The sequence below is a fragment of the Bos mutus genome, chromosome 5, assembly GCF_027580195.1.
Source record: "Bos mutus isolate GX-2022 chromosome 5, NWIPB_WYAK_1.1, whole genome shotgun sequence".
NCBI lineage: Eukaryota > Metazoa > Chordata > Mammalia > Artiodactyla > Bovidae > Bos > Bos mutus.
In genome coordinates this window covers 21230895-21253089 of record NC_091621.1, presented here as the reverse complement: position 1 = coordinate 21253089, position 22195 = coordinate 21230895, and the positions used below count along the sequence as shown (strand labels likewise).

General features: G+C 33.5%; 1 protein-coding gene across 4 annotated transcripts in view; it reads right to left on the bottom strand.

Moving 5' to 3' along the window:
* USP15 (ubiquitin specific peptidase 15) overlaps positions 1–22195 on the bottom strand; it is a 134976-nt gene that overhangs the window by 1501 nt on the left and 111280 nt on the right. For all 4 annotated transcript variants that reach the window (XM_070370521.1, XM_070370522.1, XM_070370523.1 and 1 more), the window contains 13 exons: positions 19633–19806; positions 18030–18188; positions 17727–17951; positions 13664–13747; positions 13479–13573; positions 13190–13381; positions 12184–12299; positions 11729–12001; positions 11264–11334; positions 10805–10920; positions 10045–10194; positions 8026–8129; positions 2639–2727 (listed from right to left, as the gene is read on the bottom strand). In XM_070370521.1, coding sequence (XP_070226622.1) covers positions 2639–2727; positions 8026–8129; positions 10045–10194; positions 10805–10920; positions 11264–11334; positions 11729–12001; positions 12184–12299; positions 13190–13381; positions 13479–13573; positions 13664–13747; positions 17727–17951; positions 18030–18188; positions 19633–19806 — 1848 coding nt within the window. The remainder of the gene's footprint in view (positions 1–2638; positions 2728–8025; positions 8130–10044; positions 10195–10804; positions 10921–11263; positions 11335–11728; positions 12002–12183; positions 12300–13189; positions 13382–13478; positions 13574–13663; positions 13748–17726; positions 17952–18029; positions 18189–19632; positions 19807–22195) is intronic.

Sequence of the window (22195 nt, the reverse complement as noted above, 5' to 3'; positions counted from 1 at the left end):
ACTATTATACAGGTATCAATTTCACAGCAAATTTTCTTATTCACTATCTTTGTAAATGTCAAAGTACGAGTCATCATCTCCCTCCCCCCTCTATATTTACATGTCATCTTAATCAAGTTCTAGTATTTCTATCCATTAAAGAGCTCACAAATCCATTCTCCCCTGTCTATATACTTATTACCACTGATTTAACTTTAGAAGATCTTGTGGCTTAAATTTCAGGACAGCCTCCTTTCCTCTGGAGGCTGAATAATGGCCTTTGGGCTTCTTTACTGGGTGCCCTCCAATCTGTCTTCTAAAGTGTTCTCAAGACATGTTAAGATGGAAATTTAATAATGTTCTTCTGTTAGTTAACAACCACCCAATACTTCTTACAGACTTTAAGAAAAGATCAAAACAACGAAGAACTCATCTTTCATGATCTGAGTGCCAAGTTTACCCCCGGTCTAATTTTTGCTCCACATTCCTAACAAGTCTTTTGTTTCAGTAACACCAAATTATTTGCTGTTCCCTTAGCTAAATGGTATATTCTGCCACACCTCCTTGCTTTCATAGCTACTGTTCTTTTTGCTAAGAATATCTTTGGTTTTGGTTATTTTGTCTAATTTACCACTATTCATATTTGCAGACTCAGATCAAACACTCCCTGCACTGGTTCTGTTTCCTTACACTCCAATTAGTTGAGACAGCTGCCTCAATCTATACAGTCAAGATATTTAACAGTAATTATCATATACAATTGTCAATTCATGTCTCTGTCACCTATAGATTGTAAGCTTCTTGACATTAGAGATAGCTGTCTTTTTTGGCTTCCCTGGTGGCTCAGATGGTAAAGAATCTGCCCATAATGCAGGAGACTCAGGTTCAAACCCTGGGTCAGGAAGATACCCTGGATGAATGGCTACCACTACCCACTCCAATATTGTTGCCTGGGAAATCCCACGTACAGAGGAGCCTGGTGAGCTACAGGACTAAACGATTAACACTTTCACTTTCAACCTTGTGTAGAATAGTGTTATATATAGAATGTATTCAAACACTTGTTGACTAAATGAAGAATTATTACTGTTAAAATGTAAGGTAACATCAAATTCACATACTGTATATAAACAAGATATTTATCTGAAAGCAATATTAGGGCAGTGTTGTCAAATAGACTTTGAAGGAGGAAGTAGGCAACTTAAGGGTTTTGGTTGGGAGACTAAAGAAGAGAACAGAACTGAAAAATGAGGGATATGATATAAAATTAGAAGTCTAAATATACGACAAAAATGTAGTTAACTTAAGCATAAACACATTTTAAAAAATACTAAGACTTCAAAAGTCTCTTTTTGTTCTTTGCTGTAGCTATAGGGAGATAAGCAATGATATGTATGTATATAAATCATGTGTACAAACAGGTGATAAAGATATAAAACATCTATAAACAACTCAAAATAACTTCATATCTATGTATACAATAACTGATTAAAACTATGCCAGTAACTGGGCTCAGAAGTTTATTAATTTATTAAACTGACTTTTAAAGCATTATAAACTAAAACAAAACAAAAAGCTAGTCTCTGCCCTCAAGGAATACATAATTTAAACTGGGAAATAAAGTAAAGCAATCAGTGCTCCCCACATCAACAGAAAACCTCTGTATAGGAAATATCATTGCATGAGGAAATACTACATTTCTCATTCATTGTAAATACTGTGATCAATAAGCAAAATTTATAAAGGCAAAATTTATAGAATAATAAATTCTTATCAAGCAAGCCTTAGTTTTCTTCTTAGAACATTATTAGTCACCTGTCATCTATTCATCAATCAATAGAGGCTACCCTGGTGGCTCAGCAATAAAGCATCCACCTGCAGAGCAGGAGACCATCTATAATCTAGGAGGCACAAGTTTGATCCCTGGGTCAGGAAGACCCCTGGAGAAGGAAATGGCAACCCACTCCAGTATTCTTGCCTCGAAAATGAGGAGCCTGGCAGGCTACAGTCCATAAAAGTTGGACATGATTTAGTAACTAAACCAACACTGTCAATCAATATTTGATAATAAAAATGTGCTCTGATAGGAAACAAAGCAAATGCCAATATTTTTGCTCCAGCTATGGCTGACAAGCTGATGCAAGTGTGAGCAGATGTAACTTCCTAATTTTTCTACTATTCAGAAAACATCAGACAAATACACAGGGTTAATTCTGAAAATTTTGTAATTTGTTTTACCTAATTATATCATTTCGAGACTTTGAATATGTAATTGTCATAAAGGATAAGACTTTTCTTTAAATATCTCAGGTATGGTAAGGCCCTTAAAAGTTTTTTATTTTTCTAATTTAGCATTCTGACTTTAGCCAATGTCTAGAATGTCTGAGCCTATTGTTCAGGGGAGAATTTAATATTTTCATTAGAAAAGTCCAGTTTTCATGTTGAAAACTACCAGAAAAGTTTTCATGTTCAACTTATGCTTCTGCTAGTGGACAAATTTAGAAGACAGATCTCCACTTAAAAGGACAATTTTATGTTATCTTTAAATAAGAACGAGTCCCTCAACTATTAGAACTGCTAGAATATAGACTATAGTGCTCCATGGGCCCCTTTTAAAACAATGGATTCCTTGATCTTCAAGATTAAAAGACATACTTACCACAATCTGGTCTTCAGACGCAGTTGAGACACTACTATCATCAAAGTAGTACCATTTTCCATCATCTTTATTTTTTGCGAAAGCAGTATCTAATGAAAAAAATACAATCACTTCTATCACTTAAATGATCTGTGGTTTTCTGGGAGGGAACCCTCATGACTTTAAAATTGTCTATATAAGGAATACCTATTAAAATTACATGATAATCACCTACATTAGGCCAATCTATCGTATATTCAACTGATTCCAATGTTTAAAGGTTTTCAGAATAATTTTCTATAATCTGGAAGTCTATGATACTTTCTATCTATACTTTTTTTTTTTTTAATCCCAGGAACATACAGGGCATATTTATTATTTTTTTAATACAAAGAATAACAATACTAATGACAATAAATGGTGATTAGCATTTGTATCGGGCCCAGTGCTGTATTATTTCATAAAGAAGGTATTATCATTACTATTCTTCTAATTTTACAGATGAGGAAAGTGAGGCATCAGGAGAAGTTTAATTTGTCCAAGAGTATAGCTGTTAGGCAGCAGAGTTAGGATTTACACTCAGCTCTGTTTATGATTCCAAAGTTTGAATTTTCAAGTGTAAGTTTAAATTTTCTATGACCAATATTTTTTCAACAATACTATAACTCATTGATCTGTATTGTTTTGTTTTTTTTTACATCAGAATCATTTCCAGTCTTCAACAAAAGTACAGGGCAAGAGAAATGTAAAAAGCGATCAATTAATCTGCACAAATTTTAAAGATTTGCTTTATCATTAAGTTAAAAAAATGCCCACTTTTCCTATCTCATACTTTGTATAAACTACCCAATAACTAGAAACAAAGCTGCAAAATGTACTCATAACAATTATCTGCTGTCATAACTTTTAAAAAGTGACACTACAGATTTTGTCTTCTAAATAGTTCTACTCCTCTTAAAATTATTCTTCGGAGTGAAGCCCATTATGGGTTGTAAATTTGTCAATCTGAAATCAAGTCCACCACATTCACAAATTTAAAGAAACATATTTTCAGACCAATAAGTCTGACACTAAAAGGACAAGATTGAACAATAATATTGGGCTTCCCTGGTGTCTTATCTGGTAAAGAATCCACCTGCAATGCCGCAGACCTGGGTTCAAACCCTGGGTTGGGAAGATCCCCTTGAGAAGGGAAAGGCAACTCACTCCAGTATTCTGGCCTGGAGAAGTCCATGGACTGTATAGTCCATGGGGTCACAGAGAGTCGGACACGACTGAGCAATTTCAAAAAAAAAGAAAAAAAAAAGAGACACATCTAACAAAAAGGCACACAGAGTTTGCAAACTAAATGATGGTATCAAAAGAAAGCTAAACTAATATTTGTAATTCTGAGAAAAAGACAAAATGAAAAATGAGTATCAAACTCAGGTAAAAAAGAATAGATAAAAGAAGAGCTATCCATTTTAAACATAAATGCAACTAATAATGCAAAACAACTAATAAAACTGTTAGATGAAACAGATAAATCATTTTAGTAGTAGTCCTGACAAATTCATCCCAGAAAAAGAATGAACATCAAAAATAACCAGAAATAGTTGTGATTTAAATAAAACTAATAAGATTAACTGTAATAGAAACAGAGAACTCTATGTTTGAATGGGGAATACATATGCTTTTAAAGTACATAAACATTTAAGAAGCAGTCCATGTATTAAGCTACATGAAAGCCTTAATAAACTCCTAAGGTTAATATAGATAATGGCCCTAATTACTATAAAATAAAATTAAGAAAAAAAGGACAGCTTTACAAAAAATATATACTTGAAAAAGCACATGAGACAATCTTGTGATATTCAGAAAATTATATAGGAAACTAAAAACATACACAGAATTCAAAGAAAAAGAAGACTACTTTTTAAAAATTTATGTAACAGTGATAGAGTATTTAAAGGAAAACTTATGGCTTTGATTATAGCCTTCAACAGAGGGAAAAGAATGAAAACAAAGTTAAGGATGCAACCTAAGCAACCAAAGGAATAACAGAGCAAATTCAAAGTAACAAGAGGAAAAACATACCAAGGAGAAGAGAAGAAATCAACAAGATAGAAGACATACCATGTATAATAAAAAAAAAACAAACATAATACAATAGAAAGTCTAATTCTTTCAAAAGACAGAAAAGAACAAGGGACCAAAAAATATAGCATAAGAGTATTATAAACAACTATTCTCAAATAAATTGGGAAATACACATTTTAAGAAAAATGGAGAATGTCAATATGTACACATTCTGCAAAAAGAAAATCAATAAACATGACATAAATAGAATAATTTATGCCTGAGAAGTCCAAATAGTTTTATTGGATGAATTCTACGAAACTTTCTTACTAGTTAATTCTTATATTATACTAGCTGCTTCAGGAAACATAAAACAGTAAAATGTCCTAGCCTGTTTCATTAGACTAGGTCATAATCTTGATTCCAAATTCAGACTTAAATTGAAGAAAGTGGGGAAAACCACTAGACCATTCAGGTATGACCTAAATCAAATCCCTTATGATTATACAGTGGATTGAGAAACAGATTTAAGGGCCTAGATCTGATAGAGTGCCTGATGAACTATGGACAGAGGTTCATGACACTGTGCAGGAGAGAGGGATCAAGAACATCCCCAAGAAAAAGAAATGAAAAAAAGCAAAATGGCTGTCTGAGGAGGCCTTACAAATAGCTGTGAAAGGAAGAGAAGCGAAAAGGAGAGGAGAAAAGAAAGATATAGCCATTTGAATGCAGAGTTCCAAAGAATAGCAAGGAGAGATAAGAAAGCCTTCCTCAATGATTAGTGCAAAGAAATAGAGGAAAACAATAGAATGGGAAAGACTAGAGATCTCTTCAAGAAAATTAGAGATACCAAGGGAACATTTCATGCAAAGATGGGCTCGATAAAGGACAGAAATGGTATGGACCTAACAGAAGCAGAAGATATTAAGAGGAGGCAAGAATACACAGAAGAACTGTACAAAAAAGATCTTCACAACCCAGATAATCATGATGGTATGATCACTCATCTAGAGACAGACATCCTGGAATGTGAAGTCAAATGGGCCTTAGAAAGCATCATTACGAACAAAGCTAGTGGAGATGATGGAATTCCAGTGGAGCTATTTCAAAGCCTGAATGATGATGCTGTGAAAGTGCTGCACTCAATATGTCAGCAAATTTGGAAAACTCAGCAGTGGCCACAGGACTGGAAAAGGCCAGTTTTCATCCCAATCCCAAAGAAAGGCAATGCCAAAGAATGCTCAAACTACTGCACAATTGCACTCATCTCACACGCTAGTAAAGGAATGCTCAAAATTCTCCAAGCCAGGCTTCAGCAATATGTGAATCGTGAACTTCCAGATGTTCAAGCTGGTTTTAGAAAAGACAGAGGAACCAAAGATCAAATTGCCAACATCCGCTGGATCATGGAAAAAGCAAGAGAGTTCCAGAAAAACATCTATTTCTGCTTTAGTGACTATGCCAAAGCCTTTGACTGTGTGGATCACAATAAACTGTGGACAATTCTGAAAGAGATGGGAATACCAGACCACCTGACCTGCCTCTTGAGAAACCTGTATGCAGGTCAGGAAGCAACAGTTAGAACTGGACATGGAACAACAGACTGGTACCAAATAGGAAAAGGAGTACATCAAGGCTGTATATTGTCACCCTGCTTATTTAACTTATATGCAGAGTACATCATGAGAAACACTGGACTGGAAGAAACACAAGCTGGAATCAAGATTGCAGGGAGAAATATCAATAACCTCAGATATGCAGATGACACCACCCTTATGGCAGAAAGGGAAGAGGAACTCAAAAGCCTCTTGATGAAAGTTAAAGAGGAGAGTGAAAAAGTTGGCTTAAAGCTCAACATTTGGAAAACTAAGATCATGGCATCTGGTCCCATCACTTCATAGCAAATAGATGGGGAAACAGTGGCTGACTTTATTTTTTGGGGCTCCAAAATCACTGCAGATGGTGATTGCAGCCATGAAATTAAAAGACGCTTACTCCTTGGAAGGAAAGTTACGACCAACCTAGACAGCATCTTAAAAAGCAGAGACATTACTTTGTCAACAAAGGTCTGCTAGTCAAGGCTACGGTTTTTCCAGTAGTCATGTATGGATGTGAGAGTTGGACTATAAAGATAGTTGAGTGCAGAAGAACTGATGCTTTTGAACTGTGGTGTTGGAAAAGACTCTTGAGAGTCCCTTGGACTGCAAGGAAATCCAACTAGTCCATCCTAAAGGAGATCAGTCCTGGGTGTTCACTGGAAGGACTGATGTTGAAGCTGAAACGCCAATATTTTGGCCATCCAATGCAAAGAGCTGACTCATTTGAAAAGACCCTGATGCTGGGAAAGATTGAAGGCAGGAGGAGAAGGGGATGACAGAGGATGAGATGGATGGATGGCATCACTGACTCAATGGACATGAGTTTGGGTAAACTCCGGGAGTTGGTGATGGACAGGGAGGCCTGGAGTGCTGCAGTTCATGGGGTCGCAAAGAGTCGGACATGACTGAGTGACTGAATTGCTAATGAAAGAACAACTAAAAAAAAAACTACAATATCATTTCAGACATGAATTAAATTTTATTTAATCCTAAACAAAACTAGCTAACCAAATCCAACTGAGTATATTAAAAAAAATATTTAATGAATAGGATTTACCCCAGAATACAATGATGGTTCTTCAGAAAAACCTATCAACTGGAGAGCACAGATTGGTATAATCATCCTGGAGTGCCGTTCACAGTACTTTACTCCAACCCAGCAATCTTATATCTGGGTATGTAGCTCAAAGAAATTCTCACATAGGAGACTAAAAACACTGATGTTTACTGTTCTCGAAATGGTAGAAAGTTAAAGTTAATGTGGATGTCCACCGTGAAGTGAAAAGAGAGAATATGGTAGATGTAAGTCATGAGTGGTTAGAAGCAATGAATTAAATTGACACAAGTAATATGGAGAAGTCTTAAGTGTCAAGAGAGAAGAGTAAACTCTACAGCAGAGCAACAATCATATAAATTAACAATGATGTGTGATTTGTGAGAGCGCATACAACAAACATGTTAGAAAGGGGAGGAGGAGGAGAAGGCGAAGGACAGGAGCCCTGAACGGACCGGTGATTTCCTGTGCTCTGAGGAGTATGATTAACTCAATCCTCTTCTCTTAATGTTAAAAAAAGAAAAAGAGTTTCAAAAGCTGATTCATTCATTAATCAATATCTACTGATGTAGACACAGTATCTACTGTGTAAGACACATCTCACATTTTTCTTTTAAGAAGTAATAAATATTTTAAGGAAAAAAGTCTGGCGTTATTAAACATCATGACTTTAGTAAAAAAGTAAATTATCTACTTACAGTGTCCTCCTCCCATTCCTCCATAGTGGTTGGAAACGGCAATCAAATTATAGCGGCAAGGACCTGCATTTGGATTAATTAGGAATTCTGACATATCCAAATCACTGTTTAAAAAAGAGATCAAGTTAATTTTATGTTTCCCCTAAATGTAACGAAATTTTACTCTTCAGTCAGTGTTGTTTGACTCTCATTTAAATATACTCCTATACACACACACACATATATATCTCATTAAAGAAATTACTAAGGGCCAAGTAACTATAAAATTATACAAATACCCTTGAGATTTGAGTGTTTCAGCAAAAATTTTCTTAGGGATTGAGAGAATTTAAAAATTCTCCACTGATCGTTTGTATTCAGATTAGTATTTTCATGCTAATACATTTCTTAGTATAAGAGGAATTATAGACATCACCATTTATCATGTGGGTTCTTTTTTAAAGTCATTTTCAGAAATTATTTATTTAAGGAAGAATAAAGGGATAGTGAAAAAAAACTTTCTTAGAAATTGTATCCTAATTTGAATATAAAATATATTTAAATATAACCCCAATATCTATTCTATGTTTTCCAAGTTTTGATGACCTATGCATCCTAAATGAGCAACATTCTCTGAAATACAACCAGCTGTTTATAATTTATCACACACAAAACTGGAATATGACCATTTTATAGTTTATCTTTTTTTCTGGTTATTCTTTTTATATTTGTATAATTAAAAAGCAATAACAATTCTAAATTTCAAATAGATCTCTAATAGATTTAGCTTATCATTACTCTTGTTTCTTTTTTTACTCGTATTTTCAAAATGCTGTATTCTTGAAAAGTTTGATGGCTCATAATTTTGTTTTGTTAAAGAGAAAATAAGCATTTTTATTCTATAATTGCAAAACATTTTCAATTTTAAATTTATAAACATGGATTAGAATAAGCAATCCAGAGAATGTTTTCAGTATTACATTATTTATTTCCTTCCAGTCACCTCTGCATGCATATACAACACCAGTCTTCAGTATCTGTTTACTTACAAACTGTAGTAAGTAAATTTGGTATGCCAATATTATGAAATATGAAAGAATACTGCCAATTTTTTTTTCAGGAAAATGTTAGAGCAGCATGGTGTTTTTACAAAATAGGGTGTAATGAAGTCCTTCCTGGACTCCATGAATGAAGATACATTATTCCCTTTTTGTCCATCTGAATTCTCAATGATTTTAATTTAAGAATAAAAAAAGACTACTGATATGCTGTATATAGACTTCTTTATATATTTTTACAAATAGGATGACTTACTCTGGACACTGAAATAAGAAAACCAAAAGATGACAATAGGAATGACTTATTACTCTACTGATCATCTGCCTTCTAAACAATTCCACTATTCAGTTTTCACATTAGTTTTTTTTAAAATGCATTTAGGAATAATGGAGGATTAATGATGAAAACAAAACCACTAAGATCCCATGAAGTATCTTAGATTTACAAACAGGGCCAGTGAACTCAAAAGATAATGTAACATAAAATAAGTTTTACTTTTTTTTTTTAATGTATTTTCTCTTTGTCCTTTGAAAGATCTCTTAAGGAATAAAAATTGTTACTAATCCATACAAATTGCTAGAACAACCCCAAAAATACACTCAAAAACTGAGACTGGATCTAAAACAAAACAAATGAACAAATATAACAGAATAGAAACAGACTCACAGATACAGAGAACAATCTTGTGGTTGCCAAAGGGGAAGACGGGTGGGAGGATGGGTAAAATAGGTGAAAAGGATTTAGATATACAATAAGTCGAAAGGACTTAATGTATAGCACAGAAAGTACGGCTAATATTATAGTAACTTTGTATGCTGTGTAATGTATAAAATTATCAAATCACTATACCTTACACCTGAAACCGCATAATATTTAAAGTCAACTATGTGTAAAAATAAATAATAAAACACCTACAATTTGGGAGTGATGTTAAAAAAAGTTAGAGGTGCCCAAGGTTTATTAAGTTCAATCAGAACTTACTTGATAGGAAAATCAACTAAGGTATCCAACTTGTCTCTCATGTATCGACTATAAGAAAATCGCTTGAGATGTACCACAAGTACTGGAGGCAGAGACCATAAATCCAATTTCTTTGTGGCTTGCTGATGTTCTTTACAATTGGGACAATACCTAAATATATACAGAAAGATTTAAAGTTTAGTAGAGATAATGTCAGAGGTAATATCAGGTAATGCCTAATATGTAAAAGACTGACAGGAACTTGTTATTTTTAATCAATACATGTTTCAAATAGATTTAAGTAGTGAAAATGAGTATGTAAATAAGTATCCAAAGAAATAACGAGGGCTAGATTATTTACATTTTAGTAAGCTAAAAAAACATGGATGTAGCAAAACTGTGCTGAAATAAAGGTATTAGAAAAATCTTGAGACTTTCTGGACTCAAATTAGTAACAACACAAAAGATATTGTGATTTTCCTAAAAAAGCTTCTGTTGGAATACCTCCACAGCTAAAAGTTCCTGGAAAAATGTAACTAAAATGAATTATTCATAGTAAAAGAGCTATTATGGAAAATATACTAAAACAAGATTAAAACTTAACATTATAAAACTTTAAAGACATTTTCATTCTTAATATATTATTAGCATATAAACAGATGCTTATTGTTTAAAATATCAAAGGGAATTTAACTATTACTTTTTCAATTTGAGGTAGCACATACATCAGTATATACCCTTAAAAAATAATTAGAAACAATTATTTAATTTTGTCTCTTACCAGGGATCTTCAGCACCTAGCTTTTCTTTTGTTGTAAAAAGCTCAATGCAATCTTTTAATTTCACAAAGGGTTTTTTAGGAGGTTTGTATTCCACACTTTCATGTTTTTCAAAATCCTAAAGAGAAGTATTTCTTGAGTTAAGAAAACAAATGAAACAAAACTAATTTTAGTGATATCATATTACTATGAATAGTCATGAAAAACTCCTAAATGTTCTAAAATAAATCAAAAGCTTATTTCAGCTGACATTTACAGTATTTCTAACACTTCTTGTATACATACCTATACAGACAATCAGGAAGTTTAAATAGTAGGTTCAAAGAAGATGAACCTTTTGTCTTTTAACACATAACCATTTTTAAAATTGCAAAATAAACATATTTGGTAGAAGAAAAAGAGTGTAACAAAACAGTGTGATCAATATGGAAAAGAGAAAGAAGGAATGAGCGATGACTTACCTCAGCAGCATTTTCATCAAAATATCTTTTTTTCAAATCAGGATCCCAATCCAAAGCAAGGAAAGACCTTTCTAAGGTGGAAAACATATTTTTTTCTTTAAGATTTAATATGCTGTATTGAGTTAATATATTTTAAGATATAAAATAATACATTTTAAGATATATAGCAGAATAGAGAGATTGCTGTACTAGGTGATCAGGGTAATTTGCTATTTCCAAGCCATTAAAATATTTTAAAAAAGATACAAAACTTAAGCGTAAGTCCAATCTTCATTTAATAAACGCTGACATGTTTTAGTATACTTAGAAATGAAGGCTTTTTATTTAAACATGTAGATAGATAAGTAAATGTTACTTCCTAGGACAGTGCTGAATTTCAAGGTTTCATCTCAAAAAAAACCAAAAAAAAAACCCCAACACACTTTGGTCAGTTTAGTGTTTAAGTCATTTTCCACAAATACTTACCATCTAACCTAAGCTGCCTATCATCAAATCTTATATGCCTGGTATCATCTTTGATGTAGTTGATATCAGTATTGCCTAAGTTGTTGAACTGGAATGTAAACAATCGCTTTTTGTGTCCCGTGAGTTGACCTCTGCAAGTTTCTTCAGTACATAATCCATTTTCAGAATCATTATCTCCTCCAACTGAATCTTCCGACTGACTGTTCTCATTCTCGGAGGGCAGTTCTTGATCCTGGCTGGATTCATCATCTGGCTCATCTGTTTCCATTTCACCTAATATTAGATATTAGAAATCTTTATATAAACCCAATGCTACATTATTAATACTTATTGATATGAACATTTTCCCCCCCAGGCTTGCAGATATTGTTAAGTTCCTTAATCCTCATCCTCTTAATTTCCCTCTGCAGCAATAACCCAAGAGAAAATTTTACAATTTAATACATAAATCTTACTTGGTGAGCCTTCTTCATGGATGCCATTTGGGCCATTCCCATTAATATTTTGGTCCTTACAGCAGTGTAGGGATCCTTCAGTGTCTTCAGTGTCAGTAGATATTTTGACATATCGGCTGAAATAAAATCAGAAATCAAACAAGTTCAGTTCTACTAAGGTAAAAACTTAGAAAAGTTTTCCATTCTTTCAATAAAACAAAACTTAAAAATGCAATTAACAGTGGTCATTTAGTGGATTCAATGATAAATTCAGGCTCAAGGTATGGTACCATAATCATCTGTGTTTGGCTGTCTTAAAAAAAAAAAGTTAATTTGTTACTTCTAGGGTTTTAACATCTTCCTCTTTTATGTTAAAAGTTTGTGGGAAATAATTTCATAAAATTATTTTATAAAGATTCTCATTTAGATGATGTATATATATAGTACACTAAGACCACTTACAGATTGTAATGTGATCTTTACATATGGGTTATGGGACTATAATGATTAAAACAGGTATGCAAGAAAGAATACTAAATATGTCAGTTATAACAGATAAAAGAAAGGGAGTAAATGGCATTCTTGATTACTCTAATTCAAACCAAGGTTCAATTCAAAAAGATGTTGCCTTAGAAAAGAAAGAATCATAAAAGCTTATCCTTTTAAATAAAACTATTTATTATTATGAGTTCTTGTTATCAGTATGAGCGCTGTGTATAAAGAAATGAAGCATAAGACATTTGTTATGATTTCAAAGTGCATACATGATAAACTATTTTCTTCCAACTATAAACTTTTGGTGTAAAACAACTAAGAGAATTTATGCTTCCTGTATTTGAAATTATCTCAGTGAAGCGTTTCACATGATCAAGAAACTGATTAGCCTATAATTTGATTTCTTACACTGCTACCTGTCTAAACAAAGATAATATAGATGACTAATTATGTTCTGATAGTACCTTGCATGTTTGCTTTTATTAGCTATTTAATATTTTATTTTGTTAATGCAGAACTGTTTGGCACTTACCACATTCTCACAAGCAAAAGATTATAGAGTTTATCTTCAGTATTGTTTCGTGGAACAGCCATAAGAAAAGGCTGACCAAAAAGTGAAGAACCAGTATGGTGGGTGTAACTTGAGTGTCTAAATTTTTCTCTCAGGCAAACAGGAATAATCACATGCTCTGTATCTTCTGTCCTATTTATGTTAATCTCAAACCTGCAAGGATAAAACTGACTGTAAACTTTGAAAATTTTATGATATTTCCTTTCATTTTTTTCTCAAGAAATATTTGTGCAATGAATTTCATACTTACACATAAATATCATCACGTTCCATAATACTACTAAGATTTTCATCCATTGCAAATATTCTGTGAAATCTATGATTGTATATATCAGTAACTATCATCTAAAAGGAAATAAATTTCTATTAAGCAGGGTTTACAACAGTGAAAAACTAAACTCCAATTTACCTACTTTAAACCCAGAAACATCCTACCTTATCTGCAGGTACGCCTGACAAAAGAGACAATGCTGTACAAAGATCAAGTATGTTTCCAATTTTGGGGACAACCACTTTGTACTAAAAAACAAAAAAGAAAATTGCAATGACTTTATTACTTTGGAAAAAATACTCACTAGTGAGACTAACCTTCTGGTTGCTTCCTCACATTCACTTGGCATTTGGCTCACAGTATCTGTCTCCGATCTTGCCATTGTCCTGGGTGACAAAGTCCATGTGGACAGTTTATCTTAGCCTTATTATTCCTTCACTGCTCAATTCAAAGGCCTACACTTGCATTTAACCATGGTTCACGTCTCAGACCTTGCCATCTCCTTTTCCACCTGATACCTTAAACTCTTAACTGTCTAAACACTATTTATTTTTCCTGGAGACCCATTCTTTCCTATTCTTGGCTTGCACTGAGATATCTAGTCCTTTTAACTCTCAGTTTTTTCCACTGGCTCCTTAATATCTCCATGCCCTTCCATCCCCATGATTTATCCCTTCATTCCACTGCAAAAACTTTTAACTACTTTATTATTCAGCTATTCAATTTTATTCTTGCTATACTTTCTTAGAGTTCTTTAGATATGCCGGAGTAAATTGCCCAACTTTACAGACTGGTGTTTGTACTACAAACTCACAGTGCCCAATCTCAATGGATCCTTCAATCCTAGCCAGAAATTCTTCTGTCTCCTTTATTTGCTTATTCTCATATTTCTCTCAATAACTATTTAAAATCGTCACTATTTCTTAGGCTTCCTATTTCACCATTACTCCTCTCACTATCAGCAGAATACCTATTTGAGTGAGAAAACAGCCTAGGCGATAGGAAAATCTCCAACTTATTGTTTCCCCTGTAAACCTGAGTCTAAAAAGTCCTTTTCTCTGTCTCTTTTGATACAAGGAAAGGGAATCAGGTGGTACTCTTCCCATTCTAAAAGTGGTTTAAAAAGATGCAAACAATTAAAAAAAAAATGCTTTGCAGCTTAAAACAAACAAAAAAAAGACTAACCCTGGCATCTATATATTCTCTTCTGACTCCTCTAGAACATAAACTCAGCAATTATCCTTTATTTCATTTTATCTTGGTGGCTCAGACAGTAAAGAATCCACCTGAAATGCAGGAGACCCAAGTTTATCCCTGGGATGGGAAGATCTCCCAGAGAAGGGAATGGCTACCCACTCCAGTATTCTTGCCTGGAGAATTCCATGGACAGAGGAGCCTGGTGGGCTACAGTCCATGGGGCTGCAAAGAGTTGGACACAACTGAGCGACTAACACTTTCACTTTACTTTTTAACTCTTATAAAATCAGAAATGTCTCAAAAAACAAAACCATCTCTCGTTGCTTTTTAATAATTCTCCACTAATTGTCTCCCTTTCTCTTCTGATTCATAAATAGCCTTGTTAAAAGTAATGTCCACACTCTTGTAACTTATCTCCCATTCACTTATTAATCCACTCCTGGCTTCTGTCCTCACCTCTTTAACCTGTGATCAAGGCTACCATTTAACCAAGTCTTTATCAGTCTTTATTTTATTATCTCTCTGTAGCAAGACTGCTGACCACTGCCTCCTTCAAAATCTTCCTTTCCCTACAACACTACTACATCTTATTCTTTTCTAATGCCTTGGTCAAATCTTCTTGAGGAAAGAACTAACCCTCTAGTGTAATCCTTCAGGCTTTTATCTTTAGCCTTCTTGATTCTATATGCTCTCCTTAGATTAGGTGACAATATATCCCAGTTTGCTTTGGCCAGTCCTGGGTTAATCTCATGTCTTGGTATAATTATTAATATGGCCCTTTTCATTTTTCAAATTTCTCTGGTTTAGATGATCAATTAAGTTATCTCATCCTTCTAATACATTCCCTACCATCTTCATAGAGCTCACCACTCAATTTATCTCTCAAGCATAGATCTCTCTCCTCTAGTCTACACATATAAAGTCAATGCTTATTGATACTTCTCCCAAATTTTCCTCATGATTCTCAATTTGTCCAATACTTAACACAGATTTAAGTCATGTTAAATCAACATATCCAATACTAAATTAGGCTGCTTCTTAAAACTTTCTTCCTATATCTTCCAGTAAAACAAGCAGTACCATTCTCCTCAGTTTTCCAATCCCATAAACTTGAATATCTTAATATATTTTCAACTCCTATATTCAACTGGCTTCTACCTGCCTGTCATCCTGATACTTAGCTCGAGAGTCCAAACCCTTGTCATCTGTCATCTCATCACTACAAAAAAACCTTTTATTTAACCTTTTACTTAGTACATCTGATCTAAGCCTCTCCAATCTAATCTCTGCACTAGCCAGTGTTCTTTCTGAAACAAATCTACCATACCATCTCTTTACTTAATAAGCTTTAATGGTTCCTTTAGTCTTTAGGATGAAGTCCAAGCTTCTTGTGATAGCACATTAAGCTTCTTTGTGATCTAGCTTCTGTTTACCATATTATCTACCTGTAGTTTCCAGAAGTGGGCCATGTTCTCTTTTGCCTCAGCCCTTTCTTTGTATGTGTCACTCTCTTGGTATTTATTCCCAATTTTCATGTGCTTAAATCCTAATCATTCTTCAGGATTCAGCACAGGCGTCACTGCCAGTTTGGGTAGGTTATTCCTTCTGTATACTCCTCGAGCACCCTGTCGGAGAACTCTTCACACTGTATGACGAACTTCTTGAGAACAAGGACAAGGAATACCTTTGTACATCCAACACCTTGCATAGTATGTGAGTTCAATACATAATACATATTCAATGTAATTACTAACAAACTTCTTAATTTAAATCAACTTCAGTGATGGGAAACTCATCTGATGGGCTAACCACGCTAATTCCTTTTTCTCTAGAGCCTGTGTTCCCGCTATCTCCCTGCCCTGTGAGGATGCATTTGAGGAGGCATCCATCTGTAAGTGACGAAGAGAGTCAGCATTAGAAACCACCAAGCTGGTTCTCTATATTCTTCCATTTCCGGCCTCCAACTGTGGGAAAATAAATTTCTGTTATGTCACTCAGTCTGTGGTATTGCATTATGGTGGCCTGAGCAGACTAATATAACTTATACGCTCTAAAAAACTGCACTTCTGGCTGGAACCTATACTAGGATTTTAGTAAACAATTTTTTAAAGGATGAACTATGTTTACTTTATTTACCAGAGTTTTATACTCTGAAAGTACCCAACACATATTTGAATGAATAAAATTTTTGAACACTTCTAAGTCATGAGGATTGGGAATAAAAAGATTTCCAAAGTTCCTTTCTTCAAAGAATTCACAGTCTAGGGGACAAAATTTAAAATAAACCAAAGGTCATAAAAAAAATTGGTAGGTGTTAAAATAGAATTTAGGGGAACAGAAGGTAGAAAAGGAAGGAAATACTTTTATTAGGGTAGGTCAAATGTCAGAAAAGGATTAACTGATTAAAAAAGGGAAAATACGTAGTACTTTGCTTCATAAAATGTAAAATAACCCAATTATAACACTAGGCAATGGAATCAGGCAGACAATTGATATTAAGGTCTACCACAGGGCTCTTGTATAGAATAAAGTTCTTCTCTTCTTGTGTAGACTAACCAAACTGTTAAAATATTAGAACATTACTGAAGCAAGTATTCTTACCCTAATTAATTTCCACTTCTCTTCCAGGTTCTTAAAATGCTTAAATATTACAAGTATTTTAAATATACCATTGTCTTATCATATCATGAATCAAAATGTACAGCAAATATTAGTTTCACTTCCAATGGCCAGTAGGAAAAAAATTACAATGAAGATTAAAGAAAGTTCCAGTTGGAAAACTGGGTAAATAATACTATATTATTAATCTTTGTAAGCTACTATTCCTAACCATATTATAAAATCAAACCTCTCATTTTTCTTCGATAAGAAAATGCCTTTGAGAATTTTTTTTTTAACATGATGAGTTGTACTAATTTTCAAAGTATTTAGCATATAAAAATCTCTTATGCAAAAAAGTTTATTACTGAATTGTACTTCAGGCATAAGGACTCAGCACTAACAAATTCCAAGAAAAGAATCATTACTTACCTGCATAGGTTTGGTAAGTGGATCCATTCTAACTAAATAAACTTCCAAGGTACGTTCCTTCTTCATGGGCAATGGAAGTGTCAAGTAACAAAAAGGATCAAATGTTACTGAAATCTTAGCACATTCCGGACAAACTAAAGTTGATTTAAAAAGGCCATGAAATATATCTACTATGATAGAGTCATTTCTTTTTAAATGGTTTTCCCAGGCTTCTTCAGCAACTACCTATAAGGAAAACAGACACACATTACACAGAGATATCACATTATTGTAACAATGTGACAATAATATGATTAAATTTACCTTATCTGGTCTTCCATCAGCATCTTTTAATTGTATATATGGTTTTTTCCTAATTCTATTCAAATCCTCATGTAGTCCATCTAATAGGAAAGCTAATAGTTCTTGACAGTCCTGCTGCTGGTATCCAGAGAACTGAGGTGCAAAACGTCCTACTTGTGTCTGTAAGAAAAGCAAAACTATAAAATCAGTTCTAGGGATTTAAAAAATTTATAACTGATAATCCATATCTGTGAATTCATCTACTTCCTAAAATTTATTTGTAATCCTGAAATCAACCTGTGGCACTTTTGCGCTAATTTTCAGATATGATAATTACATATGGATAAATACACATAAATAATTACATATCTAAAAATATTTTAATAATGGTAACTAATGTGTAAAATAGAAAAGAAACGTTGACCTGAGGAAAGAACAATGAGAAAACATTGCAGTTTTGTACAAAGAATTGGGAAACACTAAAGACTTGCTCTTAGTGGAAGCGATTCCATGAACAGAGGAAGCCTGGTGTCTATGGGATCGCAAAGTGTCGAATATGACTGAGCTCACACAACACACAGACTTAAAATTCAGTAACATTTTTGGGTCACTTGAAAACTACAGTGCTCTCATTTAGCTTCTGTGTTTAAAGAGAATAAATCTCATAGAGACAAAAGGAATATTCATGCTCATACATACTTTTTCTAGTCATTGCAGTGCTAAGTATTTTTTTGATGAGACTGAAAAGAAATGTCAAAGAAAAAAGTCAGGTATCAAGGACCTATTTACAATGTAATTTTAAATGAGGACATCTTGTAAAATGAAAAGTAACTGGAATTACGGATAAAGGCTGAGGAATGATTTGTCTAAACCAGTTGGTCCAAAGTCTGGAAAGTTAAGGAACAAATGTAGGAGCTTTTCTGCTTTGTTGCTATTTATTTTTAAAAGAACCAGCATACAGTTAATAAAATGTTGTCCAGTCGATTTCCTATAAGAATATCATTTAAGTTGTATAAAAAGTGATTGAAAACTGCTAGGAAGAGCTCCTGGAGGAGGAAATGGCAACTCACTCCAGTATTCTTGCCTGGAGAATCCCATGGACAGAGGAGCCTGGAGGGCTACAGTCCACGGGGTCGCAAGAGTCAGACATGAATGAGTGACTAAACTACCACCATCACCATACTCAATATTTAGTGCTTGCTTTGCAGACTAATTTCAGTAATTTTTCAAACTTATGACTTTCAAAATAAGAGTCCTTAGAGCTTAATGATATGCCCAAATTTAGTCTTTACATTTGTATAAAATATTTAGGTAGGTTTCTTAGAGATATGCTGCAGTCTAAAACAATCTGCAAGTGCTCACTGCTGTCTGTCTGTTGTCATTTTGAACCATGCCTGTATTTCTCAACTTTTATTTATGTCCTTTACCATCTCCCGGAACTCATCTGTTCTGTACCCCACCCTGAAAATTTAATACTTTATTTGCTGCATATCTATTTATATGCTAAGTCCCTCTGGAGGGCCACAAACCATTATAATAGCTATGATTCTTTGCTCTTTTCCCAAAGACTTCTGTCCTCTTGGGGGTGAAAAGGACTTGATGAAAATGTATTTAAGATACTAACCTTAAAGGCTCTTGGTGTGACATAGCTGTACTTTCCAGACCACATTTGCTTGATCAATTCAGCATAAGATTTAGCTATTTCACCTCTCATTCCTAAGGGATTGTCAAAATTCAGTTCTTCTTGATACTTATCATTCAGAAAATATTCAGTAAGTGGAGGTGTATTGCTCAAACACTGCAAAAAATAAAATATATTTTCAAGTAAAAGAAACCATACATATTAAACACTAAAATGCAGAAACAAAGTGATTATATATATATATATATAAATTTACATTGATGGCCTCTTGCACTAAAATAAGTAACTGATCAAATAAACATTCAAATGATGTACTCAACTATTCATTTCCCAAATTTCAAGTCAATTATTTATAGTAAACAAAAATGCTAGTATCTGTTGCTGCAAAACCTACATTAATTTTAACCACAGCAAACTACTGGTTAACTGGGAGAGAAGTTCAGAATTTTTTTTCTGGGAGAAATTATGGATTGTCTAACCATCCCAAGCATTTGCCAATTAGCCTGAGTAGGAGCTAAAAACTGAGATGGAACACAAGTAAGAAATGAACTTTAAAGAGGTATTTACTGCTTCCATTGTCAATTCATCATCATGAAAGAGCAGCCTTCTAAGTTTTCCTTTTGGGTCAATCATTTTCTAGAAGGGACAGTACAGATCAGCTGAGCCTGAGAAAACAAACTTCTATTATGTGAACTCTGGCCAATAGTGTTCTTACTTCTTCCAGCTCTATTTAATAATACAACAACCCAATTTTACTTTATGGTATGATTAAAATTATGAGTAAGTTAATTCTCCAGCTCTATTCCATTTTGAATAATTTAGGATCTAAAATAAAATAGACAGTGGGAGTACAGTTTTCCCAGAATATTTTATCTCAAGCTAAAATAATTTTAAGTTGATAATGCTATATAATGTGACTTCATTTTGAACCCAATATTACTTTATCAATTAGATGTCTAGAGCCATTAAGTAGAATATGTAAAGACTGACACAGGCATAGAGTCATAGAGGTAACTTTTTGGCTGCAGGAAGATATTTGTTTTGGAGTATAGTGACAAAATGCTTTAAGTGAAGCTAGCTCTTTGCATGTAAAGTAGTAGAAACCCATTCATAGAAGAGTTCAGAATTCATATTAATGGAAATGAAAGTTTTTCAAAGCTTGCTTACCACTCATAAGAACTAAGTTAAACAGTCTGGGTAACTATGAAAAATTAAGCCTGCTGAGTTTATGCTGATAACTTGGATGTTATAAACTATATGTCATATACTGTTTGGCTAAAACTTAAGCATATTCAATCTTAAAAATAAATCATGGTGTTATATTTTGTGTTTTCAATTAAAAGTCAATTTCTGTGTACTCGTAACCATGATATCTAATTTGGAATTTTCTGTCTAATAAAAATAATACTGTTCAAGCTGGTAGCCTGGCCCCAACCTCAAGATAAGAGGGAGAACTCTTTATAATATGGAACTTGTTATTACACTATTTTAGGCAGTGAAAACAGTATCAACAGTCAAAAAATGTTTGAGGTGGGCTACATAGGCTGTGATTTACAAGTTATTTTCAACAGTAAAAATTTTTATTTTATTTTTTTACAGTATAAGATGCAATTAGGGAAGGATTTTTTTTTTTTTCTTTTCCGTACTTTTGCTCCTAACTCCTTTTATATCTCAAATTTTCCTAATCTTACAGGCTTTCTCAGTTTCATTTTCTTTTTATAATATATATTGGTTTTATACCCAGCTTGGAGGTAGGGGCCAGCAACCTAGAATATACCATGACTACACAGGGCATAAATGCCATCACTCAGTAGTATCATCTGATTTAGTACAAACAGGACCAACACTAAATTGTCAATGAAGCAAAGTGGAGATAAGACAGCATTTACAACAATTATAAATTAGTTTTCAAATCCTTATATTTGATCAGCTCAGGGTTATACTAAGAATGTATAATATTCTACTACTGTGTGCAACAATTATATAAAGAAGTTAATGTTTTACCAAACACTTTAAAGAATCAAGCTGTGCAAACATGAATAATTCTTGCAGTTTGCTTTTACTTATTCATAGTTATCCTTATCTTGCAAAGAGCTTCCAACTATAATTAAAAAATTTTTAGTTTTGCATCCATAGTGATCTTTCTAAAATTTGTCACTAAAATTTAAGACTTGATTATGTCACTTCCTTGCTACAAATCCTTTAATAGTAATCTCAGACTAAAATTTCAAATTCAAAAAGACAACACCTATTAAACCTCCCTGGTCCCTTTTTGACTTTCATTTAATCTACCATTTGCTTTGTAACAGGTCTCTACTTGGATTTTTAAAGAGAACAGTGCTTATTTTCATAGTGACTCATGCCAGTTTGAAACTGATTATAATTAACTGATAACAAACTAAACAACAAAACACAATGGTTCAGTAAATAATTGCCTGTATTTCCTGTCAAGATATAAAAAAATTTTTTTACTTTTTTTTAAAATTAGAGGATAACTACTTTACAACATTGTATTAGCTTCTGCCATACGTGAATCAGCCATAGG